The 20,627-nt window shown below is 33.0% G+C and overlaps 1 protein-coding gene across 1 annotated transcript in view; it reads left to right on the forward strand.

Annotated features, from left to right (window-relative positions):
* Positions 1 to 1,864: 1,864 nt before the first annotated feature.
* Positions 1,865 to 20,627, forward strand: part of LOC140448617 (pickpocket protein 28-like) — a 36,131-nt gene continuing 17,368 nt past the window's right edge. The window contains exons 1-3 of the mRNA XM_072541714.1: positions 1,865 to 2,096; positions 17,163 to 17,405; positions 19,193 to 19,298. Coding sequence (XP_072397815.1) covers positions 1,969 to 2,096; positions 17,163 to 17,405; positions 19,193 to 19,298 — 477 coding nt within the window. The 5' untranslated portion in view covers positions 1,865 to 1,968. The remainder of the gene's footprint in view (positions 2,097 to 17,162; positions 17,406 to 19,192; positions 19,299 to 20,627) is intronic.

A 20,627-nucleotide genomic window follows, 5' to 3' on the forward strand; every position in this document is an offset into this window, starting at 1 on the left:
GTGACCATACTTGGTAGACACAATTGGAAATAGTAATTTTTTATAACTGAAAAAAATAAATATATAAAATACTGGTAGCAAACAATAACTTCAATGATCGATATCTCCGCAACTAATTGATATATCGAAAAAAATTTCAAATAAATTTTGTAGAAAATAATAAGATCAATAATATAATATAAAATAAATAATATATAAAATAATATATAAAAATATAATATATAAAATATAAATAATATATAAAATACCTAATAAATCGGTAATGCAATTCTTATTTTCATTCAATTCCTTGTTCCTATTGTGCAATTTAATAATATTCATATCAATAAATATTCTACCGAGAAAAAGACGTTGTCACGTAAAATCTTCGCCCGTAAAACCGACTTTACAGGCAACCGATTTTTTACTTTTTCTAATAAGCCCTTTACATATGGTATTATTGTCATCCTTCAGTTTCTTCTTTTTTTGTTTATTCTATTAGACTTCGGCTAATTTTCGTAAAAAAAATGGTTAGTCGAAATTTATATGTTTAGTAATAAACATAGTTAAGCTTTTCAATCGCTTTCTTTGTGGTTTTAGATCCTAACTCTAATAATAAACAATACCTTAACCCTCTAAGCATGAGTGTTAGGTACGTTTTCATTATATTCGAATCAAACTCATTTTTTATATTGGTTAATAGTACGTGTAGATACACATGCACCTCCCTGAAAATAATGCTGGCGGCGCCCATGTATATTTTCCATCTATTATAGCCTTTAAAGTAGGAAACAAATTTTTAGAAATTTAGAGTTAAGCCAAAGGAATGCTCAAAGGGCAACAGAATCCTCATTATATGAAAAGTTCTTTTAAAAAACTCTGTTTAATATTTTTTACTTCATTTCACAAGCTTTAAGAATAAAAGAAAACAAATTTCTAATTACAACACCGAGTAAATTATTAATTTGCCTTAGATATTGATTGATTTGCCTATTAATATTTAATTATTCGTTGCAAGTTTACAGTTGTTTATGCTGACCTAAGTATATTTCAAATTGTGTGGTATGGTACCAATGGACCACAGACCACTAATAACTAAGAGGTAGGTGATCTGTGCAATGGACAGCCGGAGTGTGACGTCATGGCGGCCATATTGTTATTATTACATTCCAAACAAAAGTTGAATGTCCAATCTCAAGACTTTTCAATCTCAATTTCTATAAAGTTAAAATTTTGTTTCCTCTGTTGCTGTTTCTTCTAAGTATACTGTTTTTACGATAATACCATCAAAATTCGGTGTTATGTTTCTATGAAATATAGTTTAAAAGTTTAAATTAAAGTAATTCTAAATTACTTTATTGATACATGCATTTTATTGCTACTTTTATCAAACAACATGCTTTATTATTTACACAACCTTGTAAAATTGCTGTAGTAACTATTAGAATACTTAGATATTGCAAAAAGTAGAAAGATTCTGTAAAAAAAATGAAAAAATACAAATTATCCACACTAAACAAGCTTTGTTTGGAAAGGGAAATTGACAGATGTCAATAAAATCTACGTCATCACTCAGGTAGTCCATTATTAACATTTTCTTGTTTATTAAATTTCACTGATTTTGTTCTGATTTGCTTTTATTAATAATTTTATTATTTTATTATTTCGTGTACCTTTATTAACACGGTTTATTTTTTTACTATTAATTAATTGAGCTTTTATTGAATTTACTGTATTATTAGATGTATTTCGATTTTTTACCTTTTTATCACGTTTACGTTTTTTAATTTAATAAAAAAATAAATTAAATTTGGTATGCATACCTGAAATATAAATAACTTCTTTGCCTCGACCATTTTGATTTCGAAAGATAGCACAGACCAACCCGGTAGTTCGTTACAAATGTAATTAAGCAAATTAATGTCGCAAGGACACTGAAAAAATATTCTTTATTCCATTTTCACGGTACGGAAACGCACGTATATCGAAATGGAAAAGAAGAGCTCAACGAAAAAATCGTTTTGTAAAAGTTTTGGGGATTATTGTAGAGAATATTCTAAAGTCACTGGTATTCATGGTGTGCAATATATTGGAGAAAAAAGAACATATTTTGAAAAGTAAGTTTTTTTATTAATTTAATAAGGAATAATACATAATTATATATATATATATATATATATTATTATTATTATTATATATATGTATATATATATATATATATATAATAATAATAATAATATATATATATATATTATTATTATTATTATATATATGTATATATATATATATATATATATATATATATATATATATATATATATATACAGGGTGTCCCAGACTAATTTACCCACGCTATATCTCTTAAACAAATAGAGATTTTCGAATGGGACAAAAAGTGATCTATTCTACTTGAAATACACTTTAATATGGCTTAAAAAAATCATCCCCTAAATATTCATCCCTTAGTTACAACCCCTAACTTTAATTTTTTTAATAGCACCCTGTATATTTTTTTATAATTTTGGATGTGGTCTTCTATCGTCTATTCAACAGATTTATTAAAAATAAAATCGGTTTGAAATCAATCAAGAAATCAATTTATTTTTTATTTTTGTTAAGTGTCCCAGACTAATTTATCCAGGCTATATTTATTAACAAAATACAGATTTTTTAAAGGGACAAAAACTGGTCTATTCCATTTGTAATACACTTTAATATGGCGAAGAAAACATCATCCCCTAAATATTCATCTCTTAGTTACAACCCCTAACTTAAATTTTTTAATGGCACCCTGTACATTTTTTATAGTTTTGGATGTGGTCTTCTATCGTCTATTCATTCGATTTTTTAAAAATAAAATGGGTTTGTAAGGTATCAAGAAAATATCAGTTTATTTTTTATTTTTGTTAAATTAATCAAGATAGCCTTAAAAAATAGAATAGAAAAGAAATATTATGCTTTATTATTACTGAAAATTTTACTATTTTAACTACGTAGTATAACTTCTTACGTGCGTACGAAGTACACACTCTTTTTATTTAAACATTATTTTTAATTTTTCAAAATCTGGTCTTTGTAGGAGCATACGTTATCTCCCAGTGTGCAAAATTAAGTGTGCAAAAATTTACAAAAAAGTCTCTTATAATAAAGTCACAATATTTGAAAAATTTTTGGGGTTACTTTACGTCTTGGATATTAAGCTTAATTCAGGTTGCCATGATTTGATCTGTCAAATCAACAATTGTTATTTTTGACGTTTGGTATTAGACCAGTAATAATTATATTTGTTGTAATTGTGTATCTATAACATTTCAATATGCCTTATTTATTTTCGCCTGACGACTACGTTGATATGATTTTGATTTATGGAGAATGCCTAAAAAATAGGAGAATTTCCAGACAAATATATCAAGAAAGGTTTCCAAATCGAAGCATTCCAAGAGAAAAAACCTTTAAGAATTTGGAACGCTCACTTAAACAGGGACATTTTCCTAATAATAAAAGAGGTACAATTGAACGCACAGTAAGATGTAACCAAAACCTTATTAATGTACTAGCATATATTAATTTTAATCCCAAGGTGTCTGTTAGAACCCTCGCCAGTGAATGTGGCATTCCAAAAAGTTCTGTGCATAGAATTCTCAAAGATTTTAAGTATCATCCTTTTAAAGTGCACCTAGTTCAAGGATTACAGCCTGGTGATGACCAAAGACGTCTTGAGTTTATTGCAAAAATGATGTTAAAAATCAGTGATGATCCACTTTTTTTATAAAAAATATTGTGGAGTGATGAGGCTAGATTTCACAATAATGGTGTTGTCAACCGTCACAATTCCAATTATTGGTCTCCCGTGAACCCACATTGGATGATGGAAACAAGATTTCAGAATATTTGGGGTATAAATGTGTGGTGCGGTTTATTTAATGACCGTGTTATAGGTCCTTACTTTTTTAACGGCGCTCTAACAGGTATTCGATATTTAGACTTTTTAGAAAACATTCTACCCGATTTGCTAGAAGATATTTCTCTTCATGAGCATCAAGAAATGTGGTGGCAACAAGACGGAGCTCCTCCACATAATGCAAGAATTGTTAGCGACCACCTACAAAACCGTTTTGATAACTACTGGATAGCAAACAACTCTCCAGAAATTATGTGGGTCGCACGTTCATGTGATTTGTCACCTCTTGACTCTTTCTTTTGGGGAGCGATAAAAGATATTGTTTATCAATCAAAACCGCAAAATTTAGAGGAATTAAAAGAAAAAATAAGAAAAGCATGTCGCCAAATTATTCCCGAAATGATTCGAGCCACATGTACCAGAAATCTTCTGGAACGATTCGAAATGTGTGTTGCAGCAGGTGGGTTACAATTCGAACATTTAATGTAAATAATATTAGTTAGTTGGTGTTTTGATTTATTTTTCCATGTAATTTTTATTGCATTTATTTTTATTGTTGCTTTAAGTTTTATTGTTCCTAAGGTTGTATTTTATTTGTACGAGTAGTATGTTCAATTTGCGATTTATTTAAAGTTTGCAATAAATAGTTTTTGTTTTACTTTCATTCGTTTATTTTGTAATATTGACGATTTATCTAATTTCAGTGACAATAAAGCATATTTCTTTTCTATTCTATTTTTTAAGGCTATCTTGATTAATTTAACAAAAATAAAAAATAAACTGATATTTTCTTGATACCCTACAAACCCATTTTATTTAAAAAAAAAATCTGTTGAATATACGATAGAAGACCACATCCAAAACTATAAAAAAATGTACAGGGTGCTATTAAAAAATTTAAGTTAGGGGTTGTAACTAAAGGATGAATATTTAGGGTATGATTTTTTCTTCGCTATATTAAAGTGTATTAATAGACCAGTTTTTGTCCCTTTAAAAAATCTCTATTTTGTTAATAAATATAGCCTGGATAAATTAGTCTGGGACACTTAACAAAAATAAAAAATAAATTGATTTCTTGATTGATTACCAACCGATTTTATTTTTAATAAATCTGTTGAATAGACGATAGAAGACCACATCCAAAATTATAAAAAAATATACAGGGTGCTATTAAAAAAATTAAAGTTAGGGGTTGTAACTAAGGGATGAATATTTAGGGGATGATTTTTTTCTACGTCGTATTAAAGTGTATAACAAGTAGAATAGATCACTTTATGTCCTATTCGAAAATCTCTATTCATTTAAGGGACATAGCGTAGGTAAATTAGTCTGGGACACTCTGTATATATATATATATATATATAAATATATATATATATATATATATATATATATATATATTATATAATAATATTAATATATAATATAATACATAGTATTATCCAGATTTAGCCATACGCCTCACACTTCCTCTAAGGGGAAAATTTACTCATCCCAGATATCTATGGTATCAAAAGAATTGAGCTTTGGTGGGACTCTTTCCGTGTTATTGAGCCCTAGGTGACTGAGAGAATAATAGGTATTGTCTGGATACTTTTCATTCTCCACTGTCTTCTTATTTGAATTTCCACAACCTTGTACTTGGCGATCTTTTCGTTATGTTTAACACGAAGATTATTGTTGTTGGGTATCGGGATTATAGTGTTGTTTGTCTCTTTTGTGAGATCTGGTCTATTATGTGCTACTGTTTGGTCTGTGAGCACAGTGCGGTCCCAGTATAGCTTGTAGTCATTTTCAAGAGGTCCTAGTTTGTTAGCTAGTTTTTGGTGGATAATCTTTACTACTGAGTCATGGCGTTCTTTGTAATCAGTACGGACAAACGCCTTGCAGCTACCGATAAGATGTAGTTGTCATTCTCAAGTATATTTTCAGGGACGTATTGATAATATGGGAGACGGTTTGTTTGGAGAAGTCCCAGTTTAATGGCTATCTCTTAATGAAGGATCTTTTCTACTGAGTCGTGCCGTTGCTTATATTCAATTGAAGCAAATGCCTGGCAGCCCCCGATAAGATATTGGATGGTTTCTTAAGATTGACTGGCATTTGTCATGTCGTTCTTTTTACTGCACTTCGAGGATGGTGTTTTTGTACCTTTATGAGGTGTGTTCGTACTTTTCGCTAAATATTTTCTATATCCGATTTTGTCCACTTAACAATACCAAATGAACAGCTAAGCGCAGAACTTGCGTTTAGTGCCTTAAACAAATTTTTACTGTTAATTTTTAGCCATACGGCTCACACTCTCTCTAAGGGGAAAATTCACTCATCCCAGATACCTACGGTATCAAAAGGATTGCAGGGGTGACTTGGTATGTTGGAGTATCTCTCAAATATTTTCGTACACATCAGAACGTCGCGAGGAGTACAGCTTTCTGCATGGCCTTATAGTGATGTTCATTTAGACCCAGCTATTTTATGTTCTCTAGAAGGTTTTTGGAAATAACACCAGTAGTAGATAGAATAATAGGTATTGTCTGGGTACTTTCCATTCTCCATTGTCTCCTGATTTGTATTTCTAGATCTCTGTACTTGGCGATATTTTCGTTGTATTTACCACGTAAATTATTGGTGTTGGGTATCGCCACATCAATAAGTGTTGTTTGCCTAGTAAGTTTATTAACTAGTATAACATCCGGTCTATTATGCGCCACTGGTTAGTCTGTAAGCACAGTGCGGTCCCAGTATAGCTTTTAGTTCTCATTTTCAAGCATTCTATCAGCGACGTATTGACAATAAAAAAGATGCTCGGTTTGGAAAAGTCCCAGTTTGTCAGCTAGTTCTTGGTAGACAATCTTTCCTACTGAGTCATGGCGTTCTTTGTAATGAGTACCGACAAATGCCCACCGTTAAGATGGTGGATGGTTTCTTGGGCTTGGCATCCATATCGGCATTTGTCATTTTGAACTTGAGGATCTTTAACAATATATTTTAGGTAATTTTTAATTGGAATAACCTGATCCTAAATGGCAAGTAGGAATCTCTCAGTCTCGGGAAACATCTTTCCTGATGTCAACCAATAGTTCGACGCTGTATTGTTGACATATTCTTGGCTGATCTCATTGAGATGTCGCCCATGCAGAGGTTTTCTTATCCAGGTGCGCATTTTTTCTTGTTGAGTCGGGTGGTTTATGTGCATTTCTTATTCCCTTAGTTTAAGCGGCATTGTATCATCTATTGCGCAAATTGCTCGATGTAAAGGAGATGTCTCAGCCTGTACCTGAAAATAAGTTTTTAAATTATTTTTTGTTGGATAAACAATTTGTTTATTCAATTTCTCACCTATATCCATAAGTACTCTTCACCCTTAATATCGCGATAGTGTTGTTCTCTCTACTGCACTGCGTGGATGATGTTTTTGCGCCTTTGAGAGAAGTGTTCTTACTTTCCGCTGAAAACCCTCTTTATCCGTTTTTTTGTATCCCTCTGTATCTAGAAGTTTTGAACTCCGTCTGAACCAGGAGATTTCCAGTTATGAAGCTCTTTGATAATGTTCGAGACTTCGTCAGTGGTGAAAGGTTCATAAGGAATAGTCCTGTAGTGTTGACAGTTGTTCGTCAGTCTTCAATCCATCCAGCATTGTTGTTATGAGTAGCTGGTGTCGAAAGTTGGTTTCCCTAAAACCCATGAATTTCTTCTTAGCTTGTTTAGGATTTATTTACATTTTCTACAGTGGAATTTAGTTTCCTATAGAAAGCCATCTCTGCATGCTCTAAAAGTATATTGTTGCATTTACGGTTGTTACTAACTTTTTATCTCCTTAGGCGACATGAATAAACGGAGAGTTTTTGTTTTAATGTGCTATCGTGCAACTCATTGTTGTCCTGCTGCATATTAACAGGTTGAGTTTCTTGTATAAGTGGCTCATGAATCTGCTCATTAGGGATTTCATTATGGACTTGATCCACAACTAGCTCTTGGTTATGAATCTCCCTTTCGACTTCGCTTTTCATGGTATCGCGTCTAGCCTCTGGGATAAGATTATTTCTTATAATTACCCGGTATTGATCTGCTATTCGCTGTTCAGATACTTGAATCTCTGGGTACTCCCTGCAAAATTCGGCATAGAGTTGTTGTCGATAGCCGATCATTTCTTGGCCGAGATTCGTCAACTTGTAATAGAAACGCAAAATGTGTTCATTTATAGACACAGTCCATTTCATGCGCTGCCTCGGTCGTCCTGCTTGAGTAAGCGCCGGGTAATTTTCCAACGCAGCACCTTCAGCGGATGGAGGTCTTGTTGTTGCTTGGCTCACTTGTGGTTGTTGTTGTTGTTGTTGGGCTGTAGCTGATTTTATGACAGCGGCCCGCCTTCTCAACACCCTGCCACCGACGTCCCGCATGTTGTCACGTCCAGCATCGGCTCCAGACGTGCTCTGGCGATCCCCAGGCAGCGACCCTAAACACATTATTATTCTCCATTTTCATGGGTGTGCATTTTATACCTACTGCCAGGTGTCAGTTTTTGTTCCACGTATGATTATTATTATGATATTGTACTTTGAGCTAATTTAGAAAAACAGTTATTAATTTTATTCAATTTAAAAAAAAATCATAAAAAAAAAACCAAAATATTAGTTGATTCAATTAGTATTCTTTTCTAACATATCTCAAAAATTTTGAATTAATAACGCTAAATTTTAATTCAATTGTTTAAATGTTATCTAAATGTTTTCTCTGGGTTCTGTAATACCTTTACCTTGTAATATTGTTAAAGTATGCAACAGGAGTATAATGGAAATAAAATAAATATCTGTATTTAAATCACTAAAATGTTATTTGCAATATATGGAACAATAAAGATATAGATACATTCTTTTATTTGTTTCAATATTGCCTCCAACAAATAATTCTTAAAGATTCCTTCGTAAAATCATATAATTTAATATATCCCTAAATGTGTCCTTATCGATTGACTTTAAAGAATTTGCGAAAATACTTCGAAACTCCCAAAAGGCCGGAAGCTATTTTGGATCAATCTTAGATGAAATGGAATCGCTTTCCAATCAAAGTTAACATTTCCTCTTGTGATATTTACATTTCTGCAATAACGTTTAAGTTTGTTAACAGCGGCGTCACCGACGTTTCACCATCAACTGCTTTAAAAACACCGGCCGATTGAAAAAGGAATATCGAACGGAAGAAGCTTTTAGAAGAATAATCTCCACGGTTTACTTAAACACTAGATATATAAGAACTCGCGAGAAATACTTGCATTTTTTGGTTTGATATAAGAGGCTTTAATAAAATAAAAAAAAATAGTGAGAAATGTTTCGATTCTTAATAGTTATTGTATCGAATACCTTTAAATGTTAGCATTCCAAATCTTTTGTAAATAAACAAAGTTTGCAGATTATTAAGAAAACATATTGTATGTCCATTTAGGTCCCTAAATATTTTACATAAAGTGGAAAAGTAATTTGGAGTGAATATTTTTTTTTATTTCGAAGGCCATTTCATGGGCCTTTATTTAAAGGACATAATACAACTATCAGTAACACAGGCCAATGATGAAAAAAGTGTTTTACCAAAAATATCTCATTTTTAGATCCTTTAGGGCCTGAATACTTACCAAGCTGTATCGAATATTATTTCCTCACACTTGAAAATTAAATTTATTTAACGGATATTTTCTGAAAAAACAGAACAAACAACTTTTATATTGTTAAAACATAATTGAAAATCAAGTGTACCAGATGTAAGATGGCGTTGTAGCACTGCTTAAATACATTCCCGTAAGAGCTGATAAGTTTACTGTGAACTTAACCTCACTTAAGTTTACTCAATACAATGTCTAATTTCGGTTGAAAAACACTTTGTTGTTTTTTTTTATATTTGTTATCAGTTTATGAATAAAAAAACCAAAGAAATAACATTGGGCATTAACATTTGGTATGGTAAAAAAAATGCAGATATGTAAAGAGTTACACCAGTGAGTAACCTGTTTACAATCCTAAAATTAATTAAAATTTTATTTCATTGATGGATTCGACCGTTACTTGATGGAAATTTATTTTATGTCACAATAAAACACTGAAAACTTTGTTTTCAAACTTCCACAAAATTTATTTTAAATTCTTATCACTACAGCTGTTTCGGCTGATTGCCTTTCTCAAGTGATCTGTTTTTGGTATGGGTTTACACTTTATAGTCTCTAATGAAATAGGTTGAGGAGGGGAGAACTGTTTGTCTCAAGCTGGTCATTCAGAATTATATCTGTGTTTTTTAATTTGTTGATTTCCATAGATTCTAACAAAGATAGCTTAAGGCCTTTATTTTGAATGTGGAGAATTCTAAATTCGTCATTAAAAGAATGATTATGATCTAGAAGGTGAAGTGCGTATGTAGAATCTGTTTTTCTATTATTGAAAGCCCTTTTATGTTCTGTTATTCGTTTATTAAAATTTCTACCTGTTTGACCAATGTAAGTTTTTGGGCAGTCGCCACATTTAAGTTTGTACACACCACTGTGTAAGTGTTTTTATGTTGGCTCTTGTTGTTTTTAATATATTTGCCCAGGTTGTTATTTGTTCTGAAAGCTTTCCACCAGCTGGAAGTTTGAAAACAAAGTTTTCAGTGTTTTATTGTTACATAAAATTTTATTAGTTTGAATACACTTATTATGTTCCGTTGGACAAGTCGGACGGCAATTGCCGTTTTAGTCTACGCACTTCAAAGACGTTCTGCACATTTAGTTGTCGAGCAAACGCATTAGGATGCACTAGCACTCGTTCACAGTATTTAGCGCTAAAACGTTGTATGGCTTCTTTCACGGATTCTAGGGGGATGTCGTGTTGAATCACCTCGTTGGATACATAGTATGGCGCATTGACTATGGCACGTAGCACCTTGTTTTGGAATCTCTGTAAGATGTTTTGTTCTCTGTAAAATTTTGTTCTCCAAAGATAGTTTTGAATTGCGTCCAATGACCCAATACATATTTCTCAATTTGAGTCCAAGCTGTTTTCGTTTGTTAAAAATATGTTTTTTCCAAGTTAGACGGCGATCCAAGTGCATGCCAAGATATTTAGCATCCTCGGATTGAGAAATTAGACAATTATCAATATATACAGGGGGGGGGGGGCATGTTTCTCTACGTAGCGTAAATGTAACATGTATAGACTTAGTTCCATTTGATTTGATGCGCCATACTTTCATTCATTGCTGAATTCTATTTAGGTTTGATTGAAGATTTCTTGATGCTGTTGATGGATCTGTGTGGGATGCCATGATAGCAGTGTCATCTGCATACGTTGTAACAGTAGTTGTACTAGAAGTTGGAATATCCGCTATGTATAAAAGATACAGAATTGGGCCGAGAACGCTGCCTTGTGGGATGCCTGAGTAAAAAGGATATATCTTAGTGTGCTCGGTACCGTGCTTCACCAGGAAGTGTCTATTTTCTATGTAGGACTTTAAGAGCTGGAAGTGAGGATAGGGTAGGAGCTTCTTTAGTTTTATTTGTAGTCCTATATGCCATACCTTGTCAAAAGCCTGAGATATGTCAAGAAAAGCAGCAGAACAGTATCTTTTAGCGTTAAAATCCTTGTTTATTTGGTTGAATAGCCTATGCACTGTTCTATAATTCCGTGTTTGTCTCGGAAACTGAATTGATGTTCTGGAATTATTTTATGTTAGTCTTTTATCGTTTTTAACCTTTTTACGTATATTTTTCAAAGACTTTGTTAATCATAGGCAAAAGGCTTATAGGCCGGTACCATTTTCCGGTCTTTTTTCGGGTTTAAGGATCATTATGATTTGTGCCACTTTCCATGAACTAGGGAAGTAGTTTAGGCGCAGGTTGCATTAAATATAAAGGTTATTAGTTTTATGCACTTATCCGAGACTTTTTTTAGAATCTTGCCAGTGATTAGGCCAAATCCAGGGGATTTTTTGATGTGGACTTCATTTATTGTTTGTTTTACTTGGTTGACTGTATATTTCGTGTGGGGCGGATCCATTTGAAACGGTGCTGTTAGGAATCTGGTTAGTTCTGTTTCTTGGTCTGTAGATACTGTAGAAGGGTATGGCGTAAATACTTTTTGAAGGTGCTTGCCAAAAAAATCAGCTTTTTTGTTGTCGTTCCTAGCCGAGGTGTTGCCTCATCTTTGATTGGTGGATTATGCTGTTGTGGCCGTTTGAGTTTTTTCGTGGATTTCCAGAGTGAGTAATCTGTAGCTTCAGTCGGTGTTAAATTTTCTAAATATTCTTCTAAATATTACAAAATGTATTTCTTTTTATAAATCCAATTAGCCATCCTTTGTTAGCTGAAAATTTTTTACCAGCTTGGTAAGTAGAATTTGGTGGCTCTGACTGTTTCGTTAACTCATAAAATTAAAGAGATTTTTCTTGGATTAAATAAGCACTTACAGAAATGATTAATTTTCTCATAGCGTTTTCTAATTTATTTCTCTTACCGTTGATTCACCTAAATTAAAATGTTTTTCAATTGCCGTAGAACCTTCTCCTTTCCCTAAGCGATCTAAAATTGCAATTTTCGTTTCCAATGAAATTAATTGTCTTTTGATGTTTTTTTCTCCATTTGGCCAAATAAAATTAAAAAAAAAAATTTTAAAAATTAGACTTACGATATTGAGATGACAAAAACCTCTTCTAATGAAGAATAAAACTTTACGACACTCACTTGAAATGTTTCAATCCGAAAACCGTGCTGCTTATTATACTGAAACTTGGAATCAGCAAAATTTTAACAAACTTATTATAAAACGAAGCACCGCTCAGAGAAATATTATTTTAAAACAATAACAGGTTATACCTTTCAATGCAAAACTAGCAATAATGTAATAGGGACATCATGTAACAAGGGAATCCCCGAATTGCAAAGGCTCTTTCGCTTGATCTCAGTTTAGTCCTGCATCTGGTTCTTTTGCATGATGGTATCCACTCTGTTATAACCCTTAACGGATTGCTCTTCTCTCATCTCGTTATGTGTCCATACCATCTAATTATCTGTGCTTTTATTGCTCTAACTATATTCTCTTGACCCATCCATTCTTGTATTTCGTGATTCATCCGTTCCTTTTAAAAACTTTCAGTTATTCTTTTTCTCTTTCTGTAAATGTCTCTGCAGCATAGACCGCTATTGATCTTTTGTAAATTGTCATTTTTGTGTTTCAGCTTATCTTGTTATCTCTAAAAAAAATTTTATTTCTATAGAACGCTGTACTTCCCGCTTGAATTCTTCTTTTCGTAGCTACACTTTCATTTCTTCTATTGACTCGTACTGCCAAATATTTAAACGTTTCAAGCTCTTCGAAGCTGTGTGCGTCAATTACCAGTTCTGTCATTTTTGTCTTATTTTTTTTGCTTACGTTCATGTATTTGGATCGCACGTAAAAAGGAGGAAATCAAGCGAAGAGCGAGGAATAGCGAGGACCTGTAGATTAAATTTCAATGAACAACAATTAAGCCTTCTTTTATCATTGACTATAAAACTGATTACTTTGATTTATATAACATTTTTAATTTATTTAAATCACTGCTCGAATGCCTGACTGTTCCGCCTCTGGAATATTGTTTAAGTGCTTAAATTCCCTACAGCTCCAAATTGCAATTCACTTTCCAAAAGTTAGTTTTTTGAAAGTTAATATTTTCTTAACATACTAAATTACGTTTGACTTCTTTGATTTGTTTTTATACTTTTTAGCGTTTGTGAAGTTTTAGAATTTTAATCTTCTAACAAATTCAGTACAGGTTTATAGAAACAGACTTAAATGTTTTTTTCGTACAATTATTTTTACGTTTACATTTTAGTAGCAATATTATTAATAACTATAAATTATACACAATATAAATAATGATGCGTATCTTAACTAATAAACTGCCCGTCAAAAACCAAAGACATTGCACTGTCCAAATAAAACATTTCAAGTAAGCAAGCAATTTAATTAAACATAGCCTGTGAAACATGTTCACCCCAAGAATTACGTTCGGGTGTAACAATTCATTGGAGCGAGGTGTATTAAATCGAGTAAAAACAGGAGTCACTCCAACGTGCTCCAATACTCCAGACCATCCCTTTCCCCCCCTATAGCACTCTGATGTGCGATAGGGGCACAACTATCAGCCAAATGCTCTTCATGTCGTGGGTAATAGAACTCCAACATGGTTTCCTAACCGAAATCAAACTCAGGACAGCGCATGGTTGGTATGATCCTGTTACCTTAATGTGGCTTATCCGCGAACTAAAAATTGCTTACTTGTGCCTCAAGTCTCCGTTCTGAGCTAGTCTCGGTTCGCAGACTTGGTGCTCAAGGGGTTCGGCCCTACGTGCCCGAGTGTTTAAAATGTTTTTGTTAATATTTGTTTGTGGCTTGCGCCGGTTTTTTGTTAGTAGTTTTTTAATTTTTTTGGAGGTCGAAGCCATTTTTTTTTGTGTTTTTTGGATTTTTTTTGTAGGCTGGGAAAATAATTAACTGGGTCCACGCTGTACGTTGTGATTGTCCACTAGTTTTTTGAGCTTCAAACTATCTTCTTTGTGTGTTGTTATTGTAGTGTTTTCTCTCTGATGTTTTGTTTTCTCTCTGGTGTATTTATTGATTTTCTCTCTAGTACGTTTGATTTTATTCTACTATTTGTTCTTTGGGTCTTCTGTGCTTCCATCTGTGGAAAGCGTCGTACGTCATGATCTCTCGCAATATGTGACTTGGATGGTTCTCTATTTCCGCGAACTTTTTTCTTGCTTTTTCCTTCATTGTATTAGTCACTCTAATTTGTTACATTTATCTGCAGTGAAATCTTTCTGCAACGTATCTCGGTACTCTGACTACTTCTCTTAGGCTGCTGTTATGTGCCGCTTGAATTCCATTGTTGGTGCCTCTTTTTGAAAAGTACAGCCTGTGTCTTTTCGGAGTTTATAGCGATTTTCCATGTTAAGCTCCATTCTTCTATGTCTTCTAGCGCTGTTTGTAAGTTGTTTACCACTATGTCTACGTTTCTATGTTTGGCCGGTATCGCTGTGTCGTCGGCATAGAGGCTTAGTGATGTACCTGGTGTTCTAGGTATGTCTGCTGTGTATATTATGTGCAGTAAAGGTGAAAGTATCGCTCCCTGTGGCACTCCAGCCTCCAGGTTCGCGAGGTCGGATAGGATTTGTCATGAAACTACGTGAAGAGATGTGTGTTGAAACTACGATTGCTCAAGTACGAAGAGAGTAGTCTTGCCATTGTCCCACTGTAACCGTATCTTCTCATTTTGTAGATTAGTCCTTTATGTCAGACTCTGTCGAATGCTTTGCTTATATTTAGAAAGGCAGCTCCTATATATGGTTTATCATTAAATTCAGCTGCTATGTACTCTGTTAATCTGAGTACTTGAAGCTCACTGGAGTGTTCTGATCTGAAACCGAATTGGGCTTCGGGTATTATATCTAATCTGCCTGTTTCAGCTTGGAATCTGTTGAGTATTACTCTCTCTACAATCTTGCTGATTTCAGGTAGCAAGCTTATTGGCCTGAAGTTTTGCGGAAATGTGCTGTCTTTTCCTGGCTTTAGCAACATTATGACATGAGCCTCTTCCATCTGTCTGGAAATTTCTTGAATTTTAGCATCGCAATAATTCATCATCATCATCATTTGGCTCTACAACTCTATTTGAGTCTTGGCCGCGTTTACTATCTCCATCCATTGTTGTCGGTCCTCAGCAGCTATTTCCCATTGCTGTATTCCCATTTTGCGTAGATCACTGGCTACTGCGTCCTTCCATCTCTTTCTTGGGCGACTAACTGACCTTCTGCCATCGGGCCTTTGCCGCAATGTGGCGTTCAGGAGTCTTTCGTCACTTGATCTTAGTACGCAACTATCTTATCGCAATAATTATATTTGTTAAATATACTATGGCTCTCGCTGGTAAGTATTTTAGAGCCCTGTTCGTTATTTGATCTGAACCAGGTGCCTTTTTCACCGAGCTGTTTTTAATTAGCTCGTTTAACTTCTCCGGTAATGTAGAAGGGATGATTTCATTTGAATTTTCGGGTCTTTGTCTTTGTCTTTCGACTTTTTCTTCGAAGTCAATGTCTTTGTCTTTGTGGTAATTTAGTGTACACTCTCTCTCTCTCGAGAGTATTCCTCATTACTTCTGTTTTTCCCCCGGTAGAACACACTATTCCATTTTCTCCGTGTAGTGGAGGGATTGGCTTTCTGCCATTTCTAAGTATTTTTTGGAGTCTCCAAATATTTTGCATATTTGGGCTTTGTTGCTCCATGTCTCTGATATGGTTTTCCCAGCTTTCACTACGGTGTTATTGTAGCGCTGTTTTGACCTCTCTGTTCAATCTATTTGCTCTGTTTTTGTCTGCTTGGTTCCTTGGCCTTCTTGCTGTCTGCTTTGCTCTGTTCTTTTCTCTAATTAAATCTTTTATTTCTTGCGGTATATCCTTAAATCTTCCCGTGTGCATTTCTACTTAAAAATAAAACATTTGCCATAAAATATTTACTTTAATTGGTCAATTTGAGATCATATCGAAGTAAATAAACTCAGGAAATACTACTTTTTTTGGCAAAAAATTATCACAATATATTTGTGACTATAATTTTGAAGGTAAATTCATTGTAAAATGTTCAATCTGTTAGCATATTAAAGTATTTTCAACGGAATTGATTCCGCGGGTCATTGCACATGCGATATGATTTAATTGATACAAATTAATATAGAATTAATGTAGAATATTTCAAATTAATTACACGTTAGAGCATCACTTAAGGGTTAGGCTATTATTCATGCGATAAGCTTGAATATATGCTTAAACAATATATGCCCCCAGGCAGAGAAAATTAAACTTATGGTCTAGATAAGAAGGTTGTTCTCAGTATGACTTCTTCTTTAACCAATAAAAATTGTCTAGTAACAGTTGTTAATTTTTTTACATTAGTTCGTCTAATGAAAAACTATTTGAAAGTGGTGTATTTGCTGTAGGTACTGTGCGGTTCAACAAAAAAGATTTACTGAATTAAAACAAAACTGAAGCTCGTACAGAGTTGTCCAGAAAATGTTTGCAGCTAGTAGCAGGAAAAAACGCCAGTTACATAAAGCATAATTTTATCAACATAAAGTTTTAGGCTAAGGCAAACATATTGAGGCAATACTTCAGATTTAATTCGCTAATAACTCTAGAGGTGCTGCAATAAATGTATAAAAAAATCTTATTGCTTATATTAACTTAACAATGAAATTGAATTTTTTAATTTTTTATTAATGACTTTTTTAGAATATGGTGGCTTATAGTGTTTATTATAGCATTATCAAGTTGTGTTTATGCTATTCTAGAAGTATATTACAAATGGATTCGAAGTCCAGTAATTGTGACGTTTGCTACCCAAGAAACTCCAATTTACACCATACCATTTCCTGCGGTTACAATATGTCCAGAATCAAAGACAAATCAGTCTTTATATAATCATACAAACATAGTACGAAAAATACTTGAAAAAAAGTCTTTAACTGAGGATGAGTAAGTACTTGTAAATTAGACATTGCGAGCAAAAGTGATGTATGCCAATAAAATAAAATATTAAGACAATACTAAATCGGTAGAAGGTTTTTCTTGTCTTTTTATGGTGCCTTCTATCGGTGGAGATTAGCAGTCATTACAGATATTATTACCATTGATGCTGCCATCATGAACAACTCAGTGTGGAGGTGCAGCCAAACCATTCACAACTGTTTATTAACCATGAGATTTATAATATTAGTTATAAATTAATATAACTGTTACAGCCTTGTAACATATCGCCAAAACACATAGTCCAAGATCCCAGAGCGATCAGACATAACTTATTTTCACACAGATGAAACCTTAGAGTCTGAGTAGCGTCTCGTGTGCTTTAAATACCTGCGTATTTATGAAACTTGCTGAGTGACACCTGGGCAGGTACCAGCTGAGAAAGGTAACTAAAAATAAGAGCTATTTAACTTAAGTTTACATAACTGATTTTTATACATATTTTGTAGAATATTATTTTGAAAATACTGTAATAAGTGTCAGACACTTGTCATGGACCAGAACTTTTGTCAGACGCTTTAAAACTCCACTAAAATTAAATGAACTTTACTTACTTTTACATGTCTGATTTTTAAATATGTTATTAATGGAACTATAATAAAGTTATATTTAATCAATCAAACAAATTAAAATGAACAAACATCCCTCAAACACAAAAATTAGTTAACCAGAAGTATGAGCGCGAGAGTGCTGTGCGCATGAGCCTCAGAGTAAAAAATTCAAATACATTAAGAATACTTACTGTTTTCGATCTGATTAAATATTTTTGCATCTTTATTTAAAAATCAGACATATAAAAGTAAGTAAAGTTCATTTAATTTTAGTGGAGCTTTAATGCGTCTGACAAAAGTTCTGGTCCATGACAACTGTCTGACACTTATTACAGTATTTTCAAAATAATATTCTACAAAATATGGATAACAATCAGTTGTGTAAATTTAAGTTAAATACCTCTTATTTTTAGTTACCTTTCTCACCTGGTACCTGCCCAGGTGTCACTCAGCAAGTTTCATAAATATGCAGGTATTCAAAGCACACGAGACGCTACTCAGACTCTAAGGTTTCATATGTGTGAAAATAAGTTATGTCTGATCGCTCTGGGATCTTACTCTAACATTTCTCTCTTAATATGATTCTTATATAGTTCTTTATTAAATAATATAAAATACGTATATCATGATTCTTTGCAATCTCCTTATCTTAATATTAATTTCTTGTTTTTTGTCAACTATTAATATGTAACTGCAAGTCATAAATCACACACATTTCTTTATTTTGTGTTTATATTTTACTAAAAGGTTTTAACAGTCGATTATAAAAAACTTTAAGAAATAAAAAATTCCCTATAAATTGTCGTTTTCGAGCAGTAACATGTGATTCTTTTCTCGTGTCCCATGTGAGACAGTCATCCCAGTATTATACGCTATTCTGTTCTCGTGTCACTTGTGGTGCAGTCGTCCCGGTATATATACGAATTCTTTTCTCAAAGTTCAAAGTGAGACAGTCTCACCGCGATTCACGTATACTCATTTTTCCTTCACCACACATTATTATGCACGCAATAAGACATAGCAAGAAGTTAAGTTTTTAAATTAAGTGCTTTCACAAAGAGAAATTGACAACAATAACCTAAATTTTAACCCACTAATTAAATCCTAGAAAATACTTACATCACGTTTGCTGTCAACTATTCCATTTTCCAAAACTCGTAAAATAAAAGATATCTTGAATTATAGACAAAATACTTTAAACTACATAAGTTTAATCTGTAATGGTGGTCCTCATTTAAATGTTGCTAAAGGAAAATTTATAGATGAAAATATTTACGAAGTATTAGCTAAGGTAAGTACAATATCCTTTGCTACCAATATTTTACATTTTAGTACTTACTTAAAACTTTTTAAAGATTTAAAGATTTTTTAGTTAAATTATTGAACAGAAAAAATGTAATTGTGAATGTTAAAAGGCGAGATATAATGTTTATACAGGTCATGCTAATTTAAGTTACAGAAATACGGACATATTTCATTCAACTTTAGTGGTTAGCGCATAGAGGTGCAACCTACTTTGATGTCAATATTTTTAACTTAAAAGCCAAATTTTGGCTTTTAATTCGTAGTTGTAAATTGATAGCCAAATTCTGATTCGTAGATAGAAAATACATAGTCGTTTAAAGAATTTGACTTGTTCTAAATCATTCTAAATCATCATCAGCTAGATTTATATTCAGCTTAACACCTAGACTGCGTCACGTATCCTCATTGGCATATGCGTAATTTTTTAACTGTGCTCTAGTAAAATTGGTCAAACCGTCGCATCTTGCGGTAGCGATAAAAATGGTATTTGTACGCCGTTTTAAGTGTAACAAATAGCTATCGGTAGCAAATTTTTAATTCTCGCTACTGATATTGGTAATATGGGACATGCCCCCGGAGACACGTGCCGCACATAAAAAAAATTTATTGTTACTATGCGTCACAGATCCCGGGAGGCATGTGTCATTTCCATTCGTTTTAACTTGTTGGTGCTTGTCGCTGTATATATTCAGTTTTAGTTTATTGTAGTTCATTAAAGTGTGAGCAGCACTTGTTAAAATATCGAAAAGGGCAGGATATATGGTTGATATAGTAACACAAAAGATGAAAAAAGTTGCAAATGAGCAAACAATCAGTGATTATAACAACTTTGGAGGGAGTTCTGAAACAAATACTAATTTAAATGAATTACTTGATAATACAGGGTTGATTGAAAGTCATCAAAATTTTAATAATGGAAACGAACAACAGTTTGTTTTCATTATTAAAATGAGCAGGCAGCTAGAAAATGAACAGACATCAACTCAATCTTCATTTGATGCCGACAGTATCGAAGATCCCTTTGACAGTGACAATTCATTGCTAGATAAAAGTTATTTTCCTAAATTTTCTTCATCCTCCGATTTAAATTCTTTTATTAATAGTGATGACGAATTTATTCCTACACCATATGAGGAAGTTCCATCAGATTCTGAAGATCCATCAGATCTTCAGGTTTAAGTATAAAAAAGTTCGTAGGATTATAACTTTTTGTTCCGATTACCCTGGCCAACCTGATTACTGTTTGCCTTGTTTTAATAAGGCACATAATTAATACTAAGAAGCAGAAATTATAATCAATTTTAAAATGCGTTTG

The sequence above is a fragment of the Diabrotica undecimpunctata genome, chromosome 8 (assembly GCF_040954645.1).
Source record: "Diabrotica undecimpunctata isolate CICGRU chromosome 8, icDiaUnde3, whole genome shotgun sequence".
NCBI lineage: Eukaryota > Metazoa > Arthropoda > Insecta > Coleoptera > Chrysomelidae > Diabrotica > Diabrotica undecimpunctata.